Raw genomic sequence first — 16,507 nt, 5'->3', positions numbered from 1 at the left:
ATGTGTTGGCACCAGCTACCATTGTCATCTACGTTCTCAAGTAGAAAAATGTCCTACATACTAAATCTTATCATTACTAATGATACTAGCCAACTCCACCCCAACCCTACCCATGCTGCAGCTATCAGCAATCAATATTTCAACAGCCAACGTCAGTGGGACAAACTGACAATATCCCACAATATGCTGAACAGACCTTCTGAAATTAAATTAAACTTTTGATTTAAATTAAACTGTATTGAATTAGGATTAATACATTTGGGATCCATTTTATTAAAAACATAATTGTGTATGTGTTATTGTATGTAACTTCTCTAGTAGTGGGGAGAGACTACTTTAATTCCTCTGGTAATCAGCCTTTAAAGCCATCTCCGTGGAGAGGTTCACATATATAAATTCAAACTGAATTATCCAGGGACCAATGGACAAAGAAAGGATTTTTGGATAATTAGTCTGGTTTTAAATAGACTCAGGGCTTTCTTGCTGACCCACCAAATGGGCAGGACATCTGGTCCACAGAAGGCCCCAGTCCTCAGAGGATTGGAAGAACTAGGCCTACTGAGGCCCCGTAAGACTGTGCTTGTTCTGAGCTGAAGTTGGGATGAACTTGAAATCACAAAGAGGTTTCCTTTGGTCAGATGCTGAAGGACTGCTCTAGCCAGAGCCCACGTTAGGGTTAGGGTGATCTCTGGTAAGCTTATTAGCATGCGTGTAGGTTCTTTCATTGTTTTTAATATGTTTTCTTTCTACTGCTTTTACATTAAGAACAAAATTGGCTTGCATAAACAGAGCTATGCAGTAAGTATAACTATGGGCACTCATGCTGTTAGCCATCTCTGAAGGTCAAGCAAGCCAGCCTGCTCGAACAGACTGCCTTTTGTAGAGCCTAATACAATGAAGGCAGGGAACTGTGCTTGGAAATACCCTGGTCAGAAGGGAATGAGAAGTGGGTCTCTGTCCAAGAAAGGCAACAGCTGGCGAGCCAGAAGCCTGAGAGAGGGTGCCCTTGGCAGGAGCACTGAGGGGAAATACTGGTGCAGTTGCTCTGAACTGCAACCGTCAGGACCACCCACCCCCTAAAAAATAGCCTAAATATTAGGATTCTTGAAGAAGACGAAAAAAAATAATAAGAGCCCAAGCCATCATGCCCAAGAACCATAACAAATACCCTTTGCGCCATAAAACTGCACTACTCGCAAAGCAGCTGGCATGGGATTTCCCCAAAAAAATACTGCAAAAGATACAAAAAAAGAGAGTGAGAAACCCAACCATGTAAATCTGCCTCTGAATAACATACAAAGAGTTGTGTGCCACAGCGCTCATAGTGACATCCTATATCAGGGTCAGTTTACAAAAAAATAGTGCTAATCTGGATTTATACTGCTATTACCAGGTTGAGAGAATGCCTAAGAAAAGTAGATATGAAAAATGATGTATATAGTTAATGCTGAATACTATGGCTGGATATTTGGGAAATAATTAAATGAAGACTATATAATTAAGTGTATATGCAGTAGTGATGTTTGGGTACAAGACTTACAGAACTCTTGTTAGTTTTATGGTATAAAATGAGTTTACTTTGATGTATACCACAATTTGGAAAAGGAGAGGGGAAAATCCATCTCTTTGAGAACCTTTTCTATATGCTTTGACTATAAATGCACAGTCGGCCTGCTTAAAATTTTGATATTAGAGAGACAAGGTGGGTGAGGTGATATCTTTTATTGGACCAACTTCTGTTGGTGAGAGAGAGAAGCTTTTGAGCTCTTCTTCAGATCTGGGAAATGAGAAGAGCTCTGTGGCTCAGAAGTTGGCTCTATATGGACAGAAGTTGGTCCAAAAAAAGATATTAGCTCACCAATCTTGTCATTCTAATATCCTGGGACCAACATGGCTACAACTACACTGCATAAAATTTTTATATTCATATAGTGCAAAAGAAGACTTCTGATCAACTGAAGCAGGACTGCAATATCAGAAAAAACCCTGCATGATCTTTTAAAGATCTCGACTCTATGTATGTGATGTTATTGTGCTCAGTTGTGGTTTTAAAATCTGGATAGCAAAATGATGCAGCTGTATTCAAATGTACAGTATAATTTGAATTTGTCTTTGTTCTGCAGGTCATGCTAATTCATTTTAGCAGCTGGGAACAGATTGTCAACTAATTCTCATTTTGTTTTCTGAAAAAAACAATACATTTGCCCTGTAACTGCAAACAATCACAAATTAAAAAGCAACTTGTTACCAGTTCTTTGAAAAACAATATGAGCTCAGCATATACCATATATTTATCCTAATCTGAAAAAATTACAAGAGTGCACACACACAGTTGCACAGCTAAAAACAATATTTTTTCTCTCTGTCTAGATATTTACAATTTTGTTATCCTAGGACTCTTCTTTTTCCATTATGATTTTATGCTTCCCTGGGAAGCAAAATCTTTAATCCTTTAGGCAACCTCTGAGTTTTCCCAACATAGATCAGAGGATTGTTCTTTCTCTGAAAGCAAAGCTTCACTGAAATAAAAGACATTTCACAAGAATATTCTTTCTACAAATGATGTAACAACAGATCCTTCCAGCCCAGTACTGTTGCTCTGATTTTGTATTTTGGAATTGTATTGTCCAGAGTATGTACAGTTTGCAGCTTCCAGGTATTCTCCATTATGAGAATGCTCTGGCTTTACTGTAAAATAAGAGGATCAAAAGAGATCAATTTAAAGTTTCATAAAGTTTACCGTACTGCAAAGGAAATGTGTGTGTACTTCTCACCTGCAGAATTTATGAGGACATCTCAAAGTTGTTTTAAGTTGCTTTTGCCATCCATGCACTTTGAGTGCATAGCCCAACTAATCAGAGACTGGGTGCAGGTTTAGTAACAGTGCAAGTCTCTTTTAGGTTGTCTCAGAACCCATCCCCAGCATGTACAGTGTATGGGGCTTGTCTTCATAGCTGGGAGGGTTGTGCACCCCCTGTACAAGTGCCGAGCTTCCCAAGTATCTATCTATATTTTTAATGCTCCAGTTATCATTTTGGCTGAGTATCCTGCCAATCCCTGCAAATAACCTTCAGTTCTGAAGTATGGGGAAATATGAACTGAATCGTATAACGTCTTTAAGCTATTGTGTAGAGCATATTTGGTTGTGATAGTTACACTGTAGGCAGATCAGTGGGTTGAGAGGAATATACAAGAAAAGGTACACTCTCTTGAAGAGCTCAGCAGAACTTTGCAAGCGCAAGACTGGAACAGTGATTTACACTAACTTCTTTTCATGGCTCCTTAACTTCTCCTTTCTGCACAGAGTTCGCCTGAGCCTTGATTTGCCTCTGACCTCCTTTGGATTGGGCTTCTCTGACTGTCCAACAGTTTACCTAATAATGGAAAAAAGTCTCCCAGTCATGCTGAAGGGCACTGATATCTCCCCAACCCCCCTGTCCTCTGCATCTCACTTCTTCCTTTTTTCTTCCCAACTCAGCAGTTCTGGACCCACCCACTCTCCTATTTCCCAGAGAAGTTCAGCTGGTCTGCCAGATGGGAGTTGCAATGAAGAGCACCCCTCACTGGTCCAGTTTGGAACGATACCCCAAATTTAACATCCCTTTGAGAACTGAAGCTGTCGTGCCAATAGGAAAGTCCTCAGTTCAGTCAAACATATCAGGATTGCTCTGTAGGCAAAGGAGCTCGTTTACTGTGAGCAATATTTTTGAAAATGCTTGGTGTTTTACTTATGCTTTGTCTCCTAAAAAACCTGGAGAAATAGGAATGGCTGTTTAATTAGAAGGATGTTCTGAAAATCCATGAAACAGATTGATTATATGAATTGGAATTGCATATAGAAACAGATTCTTTTACTAATGATCTTTGATGTTTTATAGGTATACAAAAAGAAAACTGAAGCTGCTAAGAAGGAATATTTGAAGCAGTTAGCTGCATACAGAGCAAGCCTTGTATCCAAGGTAACACATATATATATTGTGATAGATTGTAAACCATTTTCAGCATTTGTATGGTGCTCAGCGCCATGGTATCTAGTGTAAATATTGTTGCTCATTACCACCTTATACCTATCTTATCCATGCTCTGCTCTAGTGCTCAATACAAACGGTTATCTCTGAACATAGGCATACTGCAGCCCATCCATTCCTACTCATAGAACATCTGCAAACTGGGATTATAATCACAATGGAGCAACTGAGAGACCCAGTGGTCATCAGTAAAAGGATCACATTTGCCAGCAGGGCCCACGCAGCGCTGCACAATTACCAGTCATACTCTTTTCTGAATATAGGGGGAAACTGTGGTATTACACATAAAATGCCTCATTTTTAATGCAGGCACTGTACAGCAATGATCATACTCAGTATCACAATGCAGACATTCCCATGATAAGCTGAACTTTCTTTGTGCATGCCTCAGGTGAAGTAGATGAACACAGTATACGACATAGTGTGAATCACTCGCTTTGGAACAACATGTCACAGGACTCACTGTACACAGTTAAGAGAAACTTTTGATATTGATTTATAGAGATTTTCATAGTGCTCAGGATTTCACAAGTGCTATAATATAAACCACTGTTTTAAAACCCACAGACAAAGGTTAGATTACTGCAGCATACAGACTTGAAACATTAAAGGGACAATTTGCAGAATCATATTGTTGATGATCATTTTCGTGTCTGTTTCACAGAATCCAAAGTGTTGATGAGGTCAAGTTTAGATGCACTTGACTGTCTCGTGGTTGTGAGTAAAGGTTAGGAATGAGGATGGCAATGCTTGAAGCTTATACAGGTGTGAGTGAGCAGCACTTTTTGTTAGTTTCACAACATATTTGCCATCTTGTTAGGGACATTTCAAAACAAAGATTTAACGAATAATTAACACCCGGGTCTTTCATGCAGTTTTCCATGTGATCTTATCACTTCAGGTTTTTCAGTATATGACTCCTGTGAGATCAAACCTCATGTAGTTTGTGTTGGTAGATAAAACTCTGAGACATGAGTGTAACCTTATTCATAGCTTTCCTGTGTTGTCTTATACACTTGAAATCTGGCATCATAGATTCCAAGATATTTATTGAAAGCATGTACAAAATGCCTGTCATTCCTCTTCTACACTTAATGAGCGTAAACTTCCAGAGATAGTCTCTATGTTTAGAATAGACTCTTTCAAACTAGTGGAACTGTCTGTACATGAGTGTTAATTTATTTGTAAGATTTTACTAAGTGGTAAAATAAGACCAACACACTCATTTTAATGTGAATTACAAAGTCAGCTTTTCACTTGTAATAATGAATTAGGTATCGTTACTTTGCCCATCATACATTGTTTATATGAAACACTCAACTGTTTTATTTTGATAAGATAAATATATGTAAAACTGAGAATTTTACTCTGATTTTTTTTAAGGGCAAAAGTAGCTGCATGGCATTCTTTGAGGAAGGTTCATTTAGAGAAATTTCAGTTAAAGAAATATTGGTGTCTGAGGCTGTAAGTCAGTGTAGGAAAGAACTTGAACACATGTTTAAGCCCATCCCTAGTCAAGAAAGCACTTACTTGTGTACTTATGTCCCATTGGCTTTAGTGGGACTTAAGTATCTGCTTAACTTTAAGCATTTAGGTGTGATGGGACTTTAAATTAGCATGTAATTACAAACTGGATAGGTGATATATTAAGATTCACCATGTAAATTGCATCTATTTGATACAGAACATAAACTCTCTATGTTAAAATCTATTATATTATTACATATACAAAAACAACATTAAAAGAATGTTATTACAGTTGCAAAGGCAAGCATGCAAAAGTTAGGAAGTGCCTGAAGTCTGGCTTCACCTCTGGAGGGAGCATGCTTGGTTGTTCTGTGTGGATGATGACTGCTCAGTCAAGTCACATGTAGCAGCCTGAAAACAGCTGAACTGTGCTGGCTAAAATTTGCCCCCAAAAAATCAGCTGAGGTATACACCTGGCATGTAAAATGCCAACCCACAAGATTTAAGTTTAGCCAAGTAATAAGCAACTGAAAGCAAGGTCTTATAATTGGACATGTCAGGCAACTTTAACAATAGGCTGTGCCATCAGCCTTGCCTGTAATATTTTTTTAAACAGGGTTAACACTCAATAAGGTGAACATCTGATTGTATGGATTTAATGTCATAGCTATGCATTAATCTCCATTAACTCTATCAGTGTATTTAATAGATGTTTTCTCAACATTTTTCTTTTCTTTTTACAAAAATTGAAATTAATAGGCCCATAGTCAAACCTGTAGAATGTTGGAAATCAATATGTGAAGTCAAAATCACATTACAAAGCATTATATGTAATGTTATGCAGATTGCCATATTGTTTATAATACTGACTAAGCCTTTGAATTCTAAACAAGTGTCTTTATATTTGCCCTTAGTTGCAAATTTTAGTACTGTTCAGACTCAGAAATGCAACCTACAGTATATAGCAATTTGTATAGCATTACTTAAAATGCTGTGATTGCAATTTGACTTTTTAAAAAACAAGCACTTTTTATTGCTTACCCTGGCTTTTTTGTGTATGCTGGCTGGCAGTAGGATTTTTGCTTTATATGTTAAATATTTATTTATATATACATATATAAATATTTTCTGAAGACATACTTAACAACTATGCATCTACCCTCAAGTAGGAAAAAAGGTCATTTTTCAAAGCTATGATGGCATAGCTAGATCAAATTTTTGCTCTCACATAGCATCAATATCAACCACATTTGATGCTCTTTGAGTGTTAGAAATAATGCAAATATTTTGGAGTTAATGAACTTGTGACAATGTTGCCCCTTTGATTGTATTGCAGGCTCAGACTTCCCCTAACAGAACTCCCAGCCACTATCTTGAAGTTACTTTTCAAACTACTTTGTCCATGCAGACATTTTGGAAGTTTTAAAGATTAGTTTAGGTTATTTTCAGGGAAACCGTAACAAAACAGCAATAGTGGCTTTCTCCTCATAAGGCACAAACCTAAAATACAGCTCTGTCTGAAGTATTAACAGCTTTTTTTTTTTTAAGGCTGCTAAACTCCTACAGGATCACTAGCACTGTTGCCTTAGCAGAAAAATATAATAAGCAGTCACATTAATTTTCAGCTTTTTTTGGTATCCATTACACATCAGTTTCCCTACCTAGGAAAATTGTAAGGCTATAAACAGTAGATATTTCAGGTTTTTATGACACACTATCTTTGCGTTTGTGATTATTGTGATATCAAAAATGTTTGAAGAACCATATATCAAAAACCGTATATTACCATTTAAACCATGCATGTAGCTGTATATCCTATATCAGAATTACCTGTTGATTGACTGGGTATTTTCAGCATTGTTTATGTATGTATTTTTCACCAACCAATTGTCATGTCCCTTCAAGGATCCACAAACTGTCAGAGAAGAAATTTCTAATCCTAAAAACATTGTTTAAAGCAAAAAAATCCAGTTAATGCATATAGCCAAAGAATAATCCCATTCAACCCCTTAACCTATAAAGCCACAAATCCTAAAGACCTAAGGAAATTTCTAAGCAATTATTAAAACTGTTAGGCATAACATCACTGTGAGAACTCACTCATATTACAGATTGGCCTAACCCAGGGGTAGGCAACCTATGGCACGGGTGCTGAAGGCGGCACATGAGCTGATTTTCAGTGGCACTCACGCTACCTGGGTCCTGGCCACCGGTCCAGGGGCTCTGCATTTTAATTTAGTTGTAAATGAAGCTTCTTAAACATTCTGAAACCTTATTTACTTTACATACAACCATAGTTCAGTTATATATTGTTGACTTATAGAAAGAGACCTTCTGAAAACGTTAAAATGTATTATTGGCACGTGAAACCTTAAATTAGAGTGAATAAATGAAGACTCGGCACACTACTTCTGAAAGGTTGCCGACCCCTAGCCTAATCTTTAATACACTGAGTCCACCATCCTTTTCTAGTTCAGAGGTCTCATTGTGGTGGCAGTCCATAAAATTAACAACATCATCCAAAACATGCATGAAATAAAGGCCAAGTATTAAAGGATAGATAGTGCATGGCACCTCTGTGAGGGTGAATGGGAGGGAGGCAGTAGTGAGGTGTCATGGCCATGGCAGAACTGAGTCAGTCAATCACTAAGGAGACCAAATGCTGCACCTTCTTAAGGGCAGTGCAATAATTGCTCTGCCAAGGAGCTCCAGGTGGCCGTTTGCCTGCCTTATGCATGTTCCTTTTGATGCTTCTGCTGAAAGTCTATCACTTAATGTTACAATTTACCCTTACACAATATGTTTCAACTTAACTTGAATTATCTTGAAATAATTACATCAAACAGTAAAACAAGAATGTAAGTTAGTTTCCATTTCACTAGAGTTTTTAATATGCAGTTAGTAAGAATCCTATTCTCCTCATTTTCCACCCTGTGTTGGCGTTGGAAAGTTCTACATTTACTAAAACATCCAGTAACAAATAGAAACAGATTCTCAGCTGGTGTACATTGGCATAGCTGCTTTGAAGTCAAGGGAGCTGTGCTGATTTACACCCGCTAACGATCTCTCACAGACTTTAAATAGTGAGAGATGGACAGAGATGGTGACGTTCAGATTACGTTCAGGCCAAAGTTTGAGGCCAAATACATGTGAGGCTTCCCTTTCAGCAGTGCCAAGACCCAGAGACGTTCTCACTAGATTGAAGCCCAAAATGATGGAGATTTTGAGATCACATTAGTTTGAGAGATTTTTGATTTTGAGAAGGCCCTTGTTTGTTTCTAAGTGATTGGGATTGAATGGTTGGTATAAGGTTATTAGAACTGCATTTTTAGAGCCTCTCTATGCCTCTCAATTGGGGAATAAAGATACTGGTATCAAATTAAAGTCACATGTCCTTCAGCATATTTATTCAGGTTACATTCATAAAACATCCTTCTCTACCTACATGGCCTTAATGAATCCATGACAATCCCCCATAGATGATAATAAAATGTATCTTCAGATTTTAAAATGTTCTCCTTCAGAACCACATTGGCTAACAGTATATGACAACCAATAGCTGGCCCATCTCGTACTCAGGTATCTATGATGTGTCTAAAGACTTTGGAACCTACCACATGTGGTATAATAGATTTGTACAGTATATGTTATTTGGAATGAATAAAATAAGAAACCTCATGTGTTGACAACCTTCATCCAAAACCTGCATCAACCTATAACTTTTTTGACATTCTGAAATGTTCACATAAAAGTTTTGCTCTTCCAGACTTTATAGTGCTAATCCAAACAGACCCCAGACTCTGAGGTCCTGATTCTCATTTACACTAAGGCTATGTTACACCATTCTGGCAGAGTAAAGGGAAAGTAGGAGTATATTATATTTACACCCATTTATAAGCCCTTTACACTGCTAGAGTGGTATAAAGTAGCATTAGTGTTAATGAGAATCAGGCCCTGACCCTGTAGATCTTCGATCACTTATTTTATAGATGCTGGTGAGGGCCAAAGGTACCAGAAACATTTATGTGTGAACATTCAGCTATTCCTCAAGTTTATTCAAAGTTGATTATGTAGTGAAGTCTAATTGTTCACATTAATAAAGAAATATTTCTGATGATATTGGCCCTAGCTAGTCTAGATACCACCCAATTTACAGTACTCCATTCAGAAGCTTTGGGACCCTTTAGACATTTTCCTCATACCACAAAACACCGAATCTGTTGCTGTGAATGCTGTTGATTCTGAAAAAGAACTGTTCTGAAATTTAAAAATAAATGTTCCAATCCAGCAGGACGCTACTGATTCTTGGTGAGTATGTTGGCCACATTTTGGGGTATTTTGTGTCTGTTACCTGAATAAATATAATCAAGAATGCAGCGTATAATTTTAGTTTAATACAAACTTCCGTTGTCCCTGATTGTGAACAGAAAGGTGGCTCTGCAAATGTCTCTTCATCATGGACAGTTTCTTAAAAGGTCATTGTCCATTTTGCCAGTCATCACACAGAGATCTCTGAGTTACCAGTGTTTCTCTGCATGTAGAATGATGGTGGTAACTGTGTGGTATCTCTTGGCAAAAGTTGAGGTTTTTTATAATTTTTGAGTTTTGAGTTTTTAATAACATAACTGTAAAAGTATTTATTAATTTAATTCAAATATATATCATTTGGTAGTTTAAAATGTTGAAAATAACAAAGCAAATATATTCCACAGCTTTTTTTCTCCAACTGGATGTGTGTGTGTGTGTGTGTGTGCGCGCGCATGCACGTGTGCACATGTGCTTGTGTATGGCACAGCATACTATCTGCAGAAACAAGGCTTGAAAGGGCAAAATAAAAAAAAGTGTAACTAATTTTAAATTTTCTACTTACACTTCTAAGGAAGCACAAGTGAAGACCATCAGTCATCAGCTAAAACTGATCTCAGCTTCACTTGACCAGTTCCTGTTTTGCTTTCATGGAAACAGAGATGGAAAACCAACTCATTATTAGTAGGATAAAAGTTTTGGCCCATTGAAGTTAACAGGAAACTTTCTATTAACTTCCGTATGCTCTGGATCAGACCTACAGAATGCTGCCATATGAAAGACTTACCCTTGCTTTATTTTCAGTCACTCAGAAAAGCCACCAGTAGCCAGAAAGCAGAAACAACTCAGAATGAGAATAAAAACTCTCACTTACAGATTTCAGTTGCTGGTTGCCTACTAAGATCTACAAGTGATAGTTTCAAAAACCAGTTACAGATTTGAGGCGCCATAGTCTACACTAATTCAAACTGAAGAAGAAAATCCTAATCCTAATGAAGCTATCAGATTGCCTGGTGGATGTAACCTGAGTGACAGCTAGTATCTGTGGGACCATTGTATTGATCAGAATATCTGTTCTTAGCTGAGGACTGTAGGGTGGAACAAATTCCAGTATGACCTTTCCTCTGATGGGATCGCCTCCTTTGCCTGCCTGCTTTGTTGGCATAGCCTGCTCCATCCACCACACATTCATAGTGTGACTCTCTGAATAAGGACCAGCAGGGAGGAGGTGAGCGTACTGCACTGTGAGGTCAGGTCTAGGGCAAGTAGGAACCATCATGTTTCTCAGAGCAGTTCTGTGTGAGGAGACAAGGCGAGATGATGGTTGGCTTTAGGTTAGAGGCAGGCATGAGGAGTTGTGGCACTGAACAGGGGAGCTTTGAATGGGAAAGGGAAGGCTCACTGCTCAAGAGCAGGAGAGGAGAGCAGCAGGATTGGTGAGGGACATGCAGGGAAAGATAAAGGGACTGAAGTTCTATTATCTAAATTATCTCTCTCATTTATAAAGTACCCCAACCTGTGCAGCAACTAAGCACCAATATATACAGTAAAATAAGAATGGCAAAAGTGGGCTTGCTCTCATACTCCTGGTATTTGGTTGCTTATACTTAAAGATGTTCATTATTTTATTTGCTTCTTTTCATTTCTCACTCCCCTGCTTTTCCGTTCTTTCTACATGGCCCATTTTCTTCCCTTTCTCTTTGTTCCTCTGGGCTTTTGTTCTAAGCGTGACATACCAGGGTACAATCTAGGCTCATGTGTAGCTGTGTCACCCCGCCCCGTAATCTGGTTACCCTTTACAATGGCTTGCTGCTCACAAACAGCCTCCAGAGTGTTAGTCACTCCCAGCTATATCTGTTTGTGTGCTTTAGCCAGCCAGCCACACCTTGGCTCTTACCAGCCTTAAAGTTTACCACAGGGTGACCCCAATACACTCCCAGCCTTAAATTTCCCCCCACACCTCTCCTTGACAGTACAGATATACTGAGTCTGTTATTCCTGTAAGGAACTTGTTGCCCCAAATGGAGTCACCCAACGTTTCAACTTGAACACCCTGGATTGGATAAAACAAAAAGCCAGTTTACTAACTACAGAGAGAGAGATTTTAAGTGAGTACAAGTAATGAGGCATAAAAGTCAGAAATTGTTACAAGAACAATAATGATAAAACAGTCACTAATGCCTAATTTAAACTATATTAGATTCAAGCAAAGTTTCTCACCACATGCCCCAGCAGCATTACTGACCAAACTCTCAGATCATCAGGACCCTTTCCCCAAGCCCAACCATTGGTTCCTTTGTCTCTTCAGGTACAGTGAATGTGATGGACGGGGATGGAGGGCTGTCTTGGGGTGTTTGTCCCTCCTTTTTATAGTTTCAGCCCCCTTCTTGAAAAACATTTCCAGCTAGATATCAGGAGACAAAGAGTGTATGTGGAAAGATGTTCCCTGCTTTTTTTCCACCTGTTTAAACTTCCTTTGTCTTCCCTTCCTGCTTGATGATTGTTTTACTACTTAAACAAAAATTAAGCAGAGCACACATCTCTTTGTTTAGGACAGACCTGTTTTCCAACCTCTGTTTGGGCAGGGCTGTGGGGTTTGGAACATGTGTTAATAACACCATACAGGGGAATCTTATAACTTCACATACAATCTTGCCACGCATACTTTATCAGGACAGTAGTGACCAACAAACTATGAGTTTCAGATATTCAAGGCATATTTTGAACAAAGATTATTACAATAGTGTATAAGGTGTGAATACGGGGGTGGGGGAAGTCTGTCATAGTAGGCTCTTGTGAAAAGGGTGAGTTTTGCATTGAGCCCAGAAGACAGGCATACATCTTTTGGGATGGTGTTCCATACCTTCATACTTGACACAAAAACTGCCTCCCTCCATCTTCTGGTAGGTTTACACTGCATGCAGCAGTCTTGGAGGCTTACATATGGAGAGGCAATATCCTAAGATATTGATAGATTAGGATATTGCCTATTAAAATCTTAAAAGATTAGGACCAGGACTTTGAATTAAACTCAATAGTGAGTGGGAGCCACTGGAAGGTATAGGGTTCTGGTGTGAAAAACTAGTATTCTAATCTGCAATCCTGTAATGTACTGGCTAATGTGTATGTGCTCCCTACTGATAGACTGTATATGAGATTCTGTCATCCTCTAGCAATTGATCTACAGAACTTTTAAGTCCTACCACTCCTAGAATTAAAAAGGATTCTCCTTTAGCTCAGGTGGTAGAGACCTGTATAGGGAGCAGAAGGTCTAGAATTGTACATGTGTAGCATCAGGCATAAAAATTAGCTGGTGACTATGATCATAAATTCATGTTGGTACCTTAGTGCTGAACCCTGGGGATGAATATATTTGTCTTCCATGTTTTCTATGGTCCAAAGTCTAATTAAACAAGTAAATAGGGATCTTTAATATGTTTTCCTGTACTATTTTCCTTAGATAAGCAGAATGACTTTTCAAATGGCAGATTGGCTAACGAGTTTCGGTCTGCAAAGTTATGCCCAATACCTGAACAGCTAGAGGCTCTGTCAACCAGTCAGATTCCCTCTTTCATTATTCATATTTTATCAGTAACATGTAGTGTCCTTATGTAGGAACAGATTCGGCTCTCAGTTACACAGGTACAACTCCAGCTGAAAATCAATGCAATCAATGCAAGCTGTATGTGTGTCTGGGAGGGCAGAATATGGCCTGTGCTGTATAATCACATTTTTGTATGTAATAGATAATAAAGGCATATATGAGAAGTCTGTAGCATTTTTGGTATCACCTATCTCATTAGCTCCAGTGCTGCTTACAAAAGAAAAGGTTTCATCCCTAGCCTTAGAGAAAGCTGAAAGCATAGTATGCTGGGGAATTATACTTAATGGGTTTGTTTATCCAGATTCCCAATAACTGATAATATGTATGTCTTTTACACTAATATTGGACACTTTAGGACTTCAAATCACATATGATTTAAAACATTCTTAGTCACTGTAAAATACTTGCTTAGTCTGGGCCTAGAGTGCTGTGAATTGCATCAGCATATTGTGAAAAATATATGGAAGAATTACTGCTGGCTTGAAACAATCAGAGCAAATTCTTTTTGATCCAGCTGGCAGACACTCTTCTGGGAAGTAAAAAAAGTGATATTCATCCCCAGCATAAGACTGTGCAACTACCAATAACTGAAATGGGAGTTGCAGCTGCTTATTTGATCCACAGGATCTAGTATCCTGTAAATTAATTTATTATAATGGGCCAAATTCATCCTTTATATAAGTGCATTGAAAGCAGTGGGGTTACAACAGTAATGAATTTGGTTCAGTGTATCTCCCTATTTAAAGAGGAGTATGACAGAATCTTTGCCTGTATATACACAGAAAAATATCACAATGGAAGAATCCTTAGAATCCTGTCCTTGCTCTAAGGAAATACATCATGGAGAGCAGTGGGAGGATCAGGTGGGGTGACCATATTTCCCTAGCCTGAAAACAGGATGCACAGGGCTGGCCCAAGCTGCCTGGCATCACTGCTCATCCCCTGCGCCCCCACAGATGTTCCTCCTTGCCCCCAGCTGAGCCAAGTTGAAGAGATGGGAGTGGGGGGAAGAGGACTGAGTTGGGCTGGGATCTGTGTGTGTGAGTGTGAATACTTTTGGCTCGGAGCCAGGAGGTGAAGCTATTGGACTATGATCCAGTTAGCAGTGTGATGCCCCTTTGGGATTTGGGATAGCAGAGGGGCAGAAAGGAGGCTCCAGGTAGTGGGTGGGATCGAGACTCCAGAGAGCAGCCCTGGGGAGGTGGGGGAAGGCCAGGATGCAGGGCCATTTCAGACTTTGTTATTGAAGGAGGCGATTCCTGGTCGGAGAGGGGAGGGAAGGGGAGAGAGGAGCAAACAATGGGGGACCAGGAGGAGGTCACTCCCAGCCAACAGTACGAAACTCAGGTGGGGCAGATGTCCCCCGCCGCCCTCCCTAAATGGCAGCCGGGATGTGGCAGACGCAGGCAACTAGAGGCAGACTGAGGAGTTGGGAGGAGGTCTGGAAAGGTCTCTGGTGACCAACCCTGAAGGACGATGGGTGGGGAGGATATGAGACCGGGGTGGGAGCTGTGGGGACTGCTTGGGAGGCTGTGGTGGGGGTGGGGGACCATGCCACACTTGGTGCCCCAGCACAAGCAGATGCTGCAGAACCCAGTCAGGCACTTACCAGCTGGGTTGCCTGGTAGGGTCTGGGTCCCACAAGTTGCGGCTCCATGGCCCAAACAGAGAAGAGTTTGAATTAGGGCCCTGACTGCACTGCCCTCTAATTGGGCTGCAGAGTGAGCACATGTTACTCCATTGCTCCCTGATTAGGGGGCAGAACATAGCAGAGACAGACTGGCCAGGCTCCTGTCTGCCTCCTCAAAACGTTGCCCCTCACACTCCTCAACATTCTTCCATACGTCCCTAGGGAGGTATGCCCCACCTTTTTTGCAAAACTGGGCATTTGTCCTGTTTGCTCTTGTCAACTCATTTGGCAAGAGCAAACAGGGCAAATGCCCAGTTTTGCCAAAAAAAGTCACAATGCCAGGGACAGGGCTTAAAAAAGGGACTGTCCCAGCCAAAATGGGACATATGGTCACCCTATCAAGGAAACATCCTGACAACACAGAGGGCTGGAAAATATGTACCCCAAGGGGACATTATTGTTTTTCAAAAAAGATACAGCATTACTCCTAGTATGTGAGGAACACAGCATCTTCACCAGGCACCTCAGTCAACAGATCTATGAGGCTTTGGCAGGCCTGTTAGCCAGTCCTCATTGCTTTTACTATCCTGCCCTCCTGCTATGCATGTGCTGTTGGTAAAACTGGGATGGATTTTGCATATGCTATCAGGTATCATGTGTCATTTTGTGTATGTGTGCATCTGTCTGTATCTTAATCTGCATATGTGGGTGTGTGTAGTGCATACTGTACAGGGAGAGAGACAGAGATTTGCATTCGTTTTATCATTTTTATGTAATTTTCCTTAATTTACTGGAGAAAATACGTTTTCTGCTTCAGTATTTTAACTTGACTTGGGAAAATGAAATTATCATCTTTTTCATTGTATATCATCACAGATAATGAACCAGTTTCTGTAATGTGCCTATTAGCTGATTATTGGTGATGGCACATACATCAGAAAGCATACAAATAGACTTTCACAGGCTCAACTGATGCTGAAAGTAACGTGAAACTTATTTTGACTTGAAAACTAAACAAACATGACGTGGCATTGGTAGGATAATGGTATGTATGCATCTTCCAGCCTATGTTTTGATACAGTGACTTCTTTTTCCAGAGGGACATTTACCATTTTTTCCAGCATGTTTCACCTTTCACTAGTTATAAATACACTACAACCTTTCCTTAACTGCTACATTATTATTCAGGTACTCACACATAAGCACTGGATGGTTAATCTTTAACTCTTTTTGGCATTTACTTGAACATATCTAGTTTACAACTCAGTTGGAAGTTCTAAGAAACTGAGTGCATGGAGAACAGAACAAATTTAGTAGAAATTCAGAGTAACAATGTATAAACATTAGAACTATTTATTATTGAAAATATTCATAATTTCTGCAAGAAAACAAGACAAACTCTGCAATTATTTTGAAAAGCTCTATTTATTTTCTCAGTTCATTTATTTTGGTGCTGTATTATTCAGGGCCAAT

General features: G+C 39.5%; 1 protein-coding gene across 2 annotated transcripts in view; it reads left to right on the top strand.

Annotated features, from left to right (window-relative positions):
- TOX (thymocyte selection associated high mobility group box) overlaps positions 1-16,507 on the top strand; it is a 274,588-nt gene that overhangs the window by 239,348 nt on the left and 18,733 nt on the right. For both annotated transcript variants that reach the window (XM_075063026.1, XM_075063025.1), the window contains one exon: positions 3,879-3,959. In XM_075063026.1, the coding sequence (XP_074919127.1) occupies positions 3,879-3,959 (81 nt within the window). The remainder of the gene's footprint in view (positions 1-3,878; positions 3,960-16,507) is intronic.

The sequence above is a fragment of the Chelonoidis abingdonii genome, chromosome 2 (genome assembly GCF_003597395.2).
Source record: "Chelonoidis abingdonii isolate Lonesome George chromosome 2, CheloAbing_2.0, whole genome shotgun sequence".
NCBI classification, from domain to species: domain Eukaryota; kingdom Metazoa; phylum Chordata; order Testudines; family Testudinidae; genus Chelonoidis; species Chelonoidis abingdonii.
The sequence above is the reverse complement of the archived record's forward strand: the minus strand, read 5'-3'. Positions and strand labels throughout refer to the sequence as shown.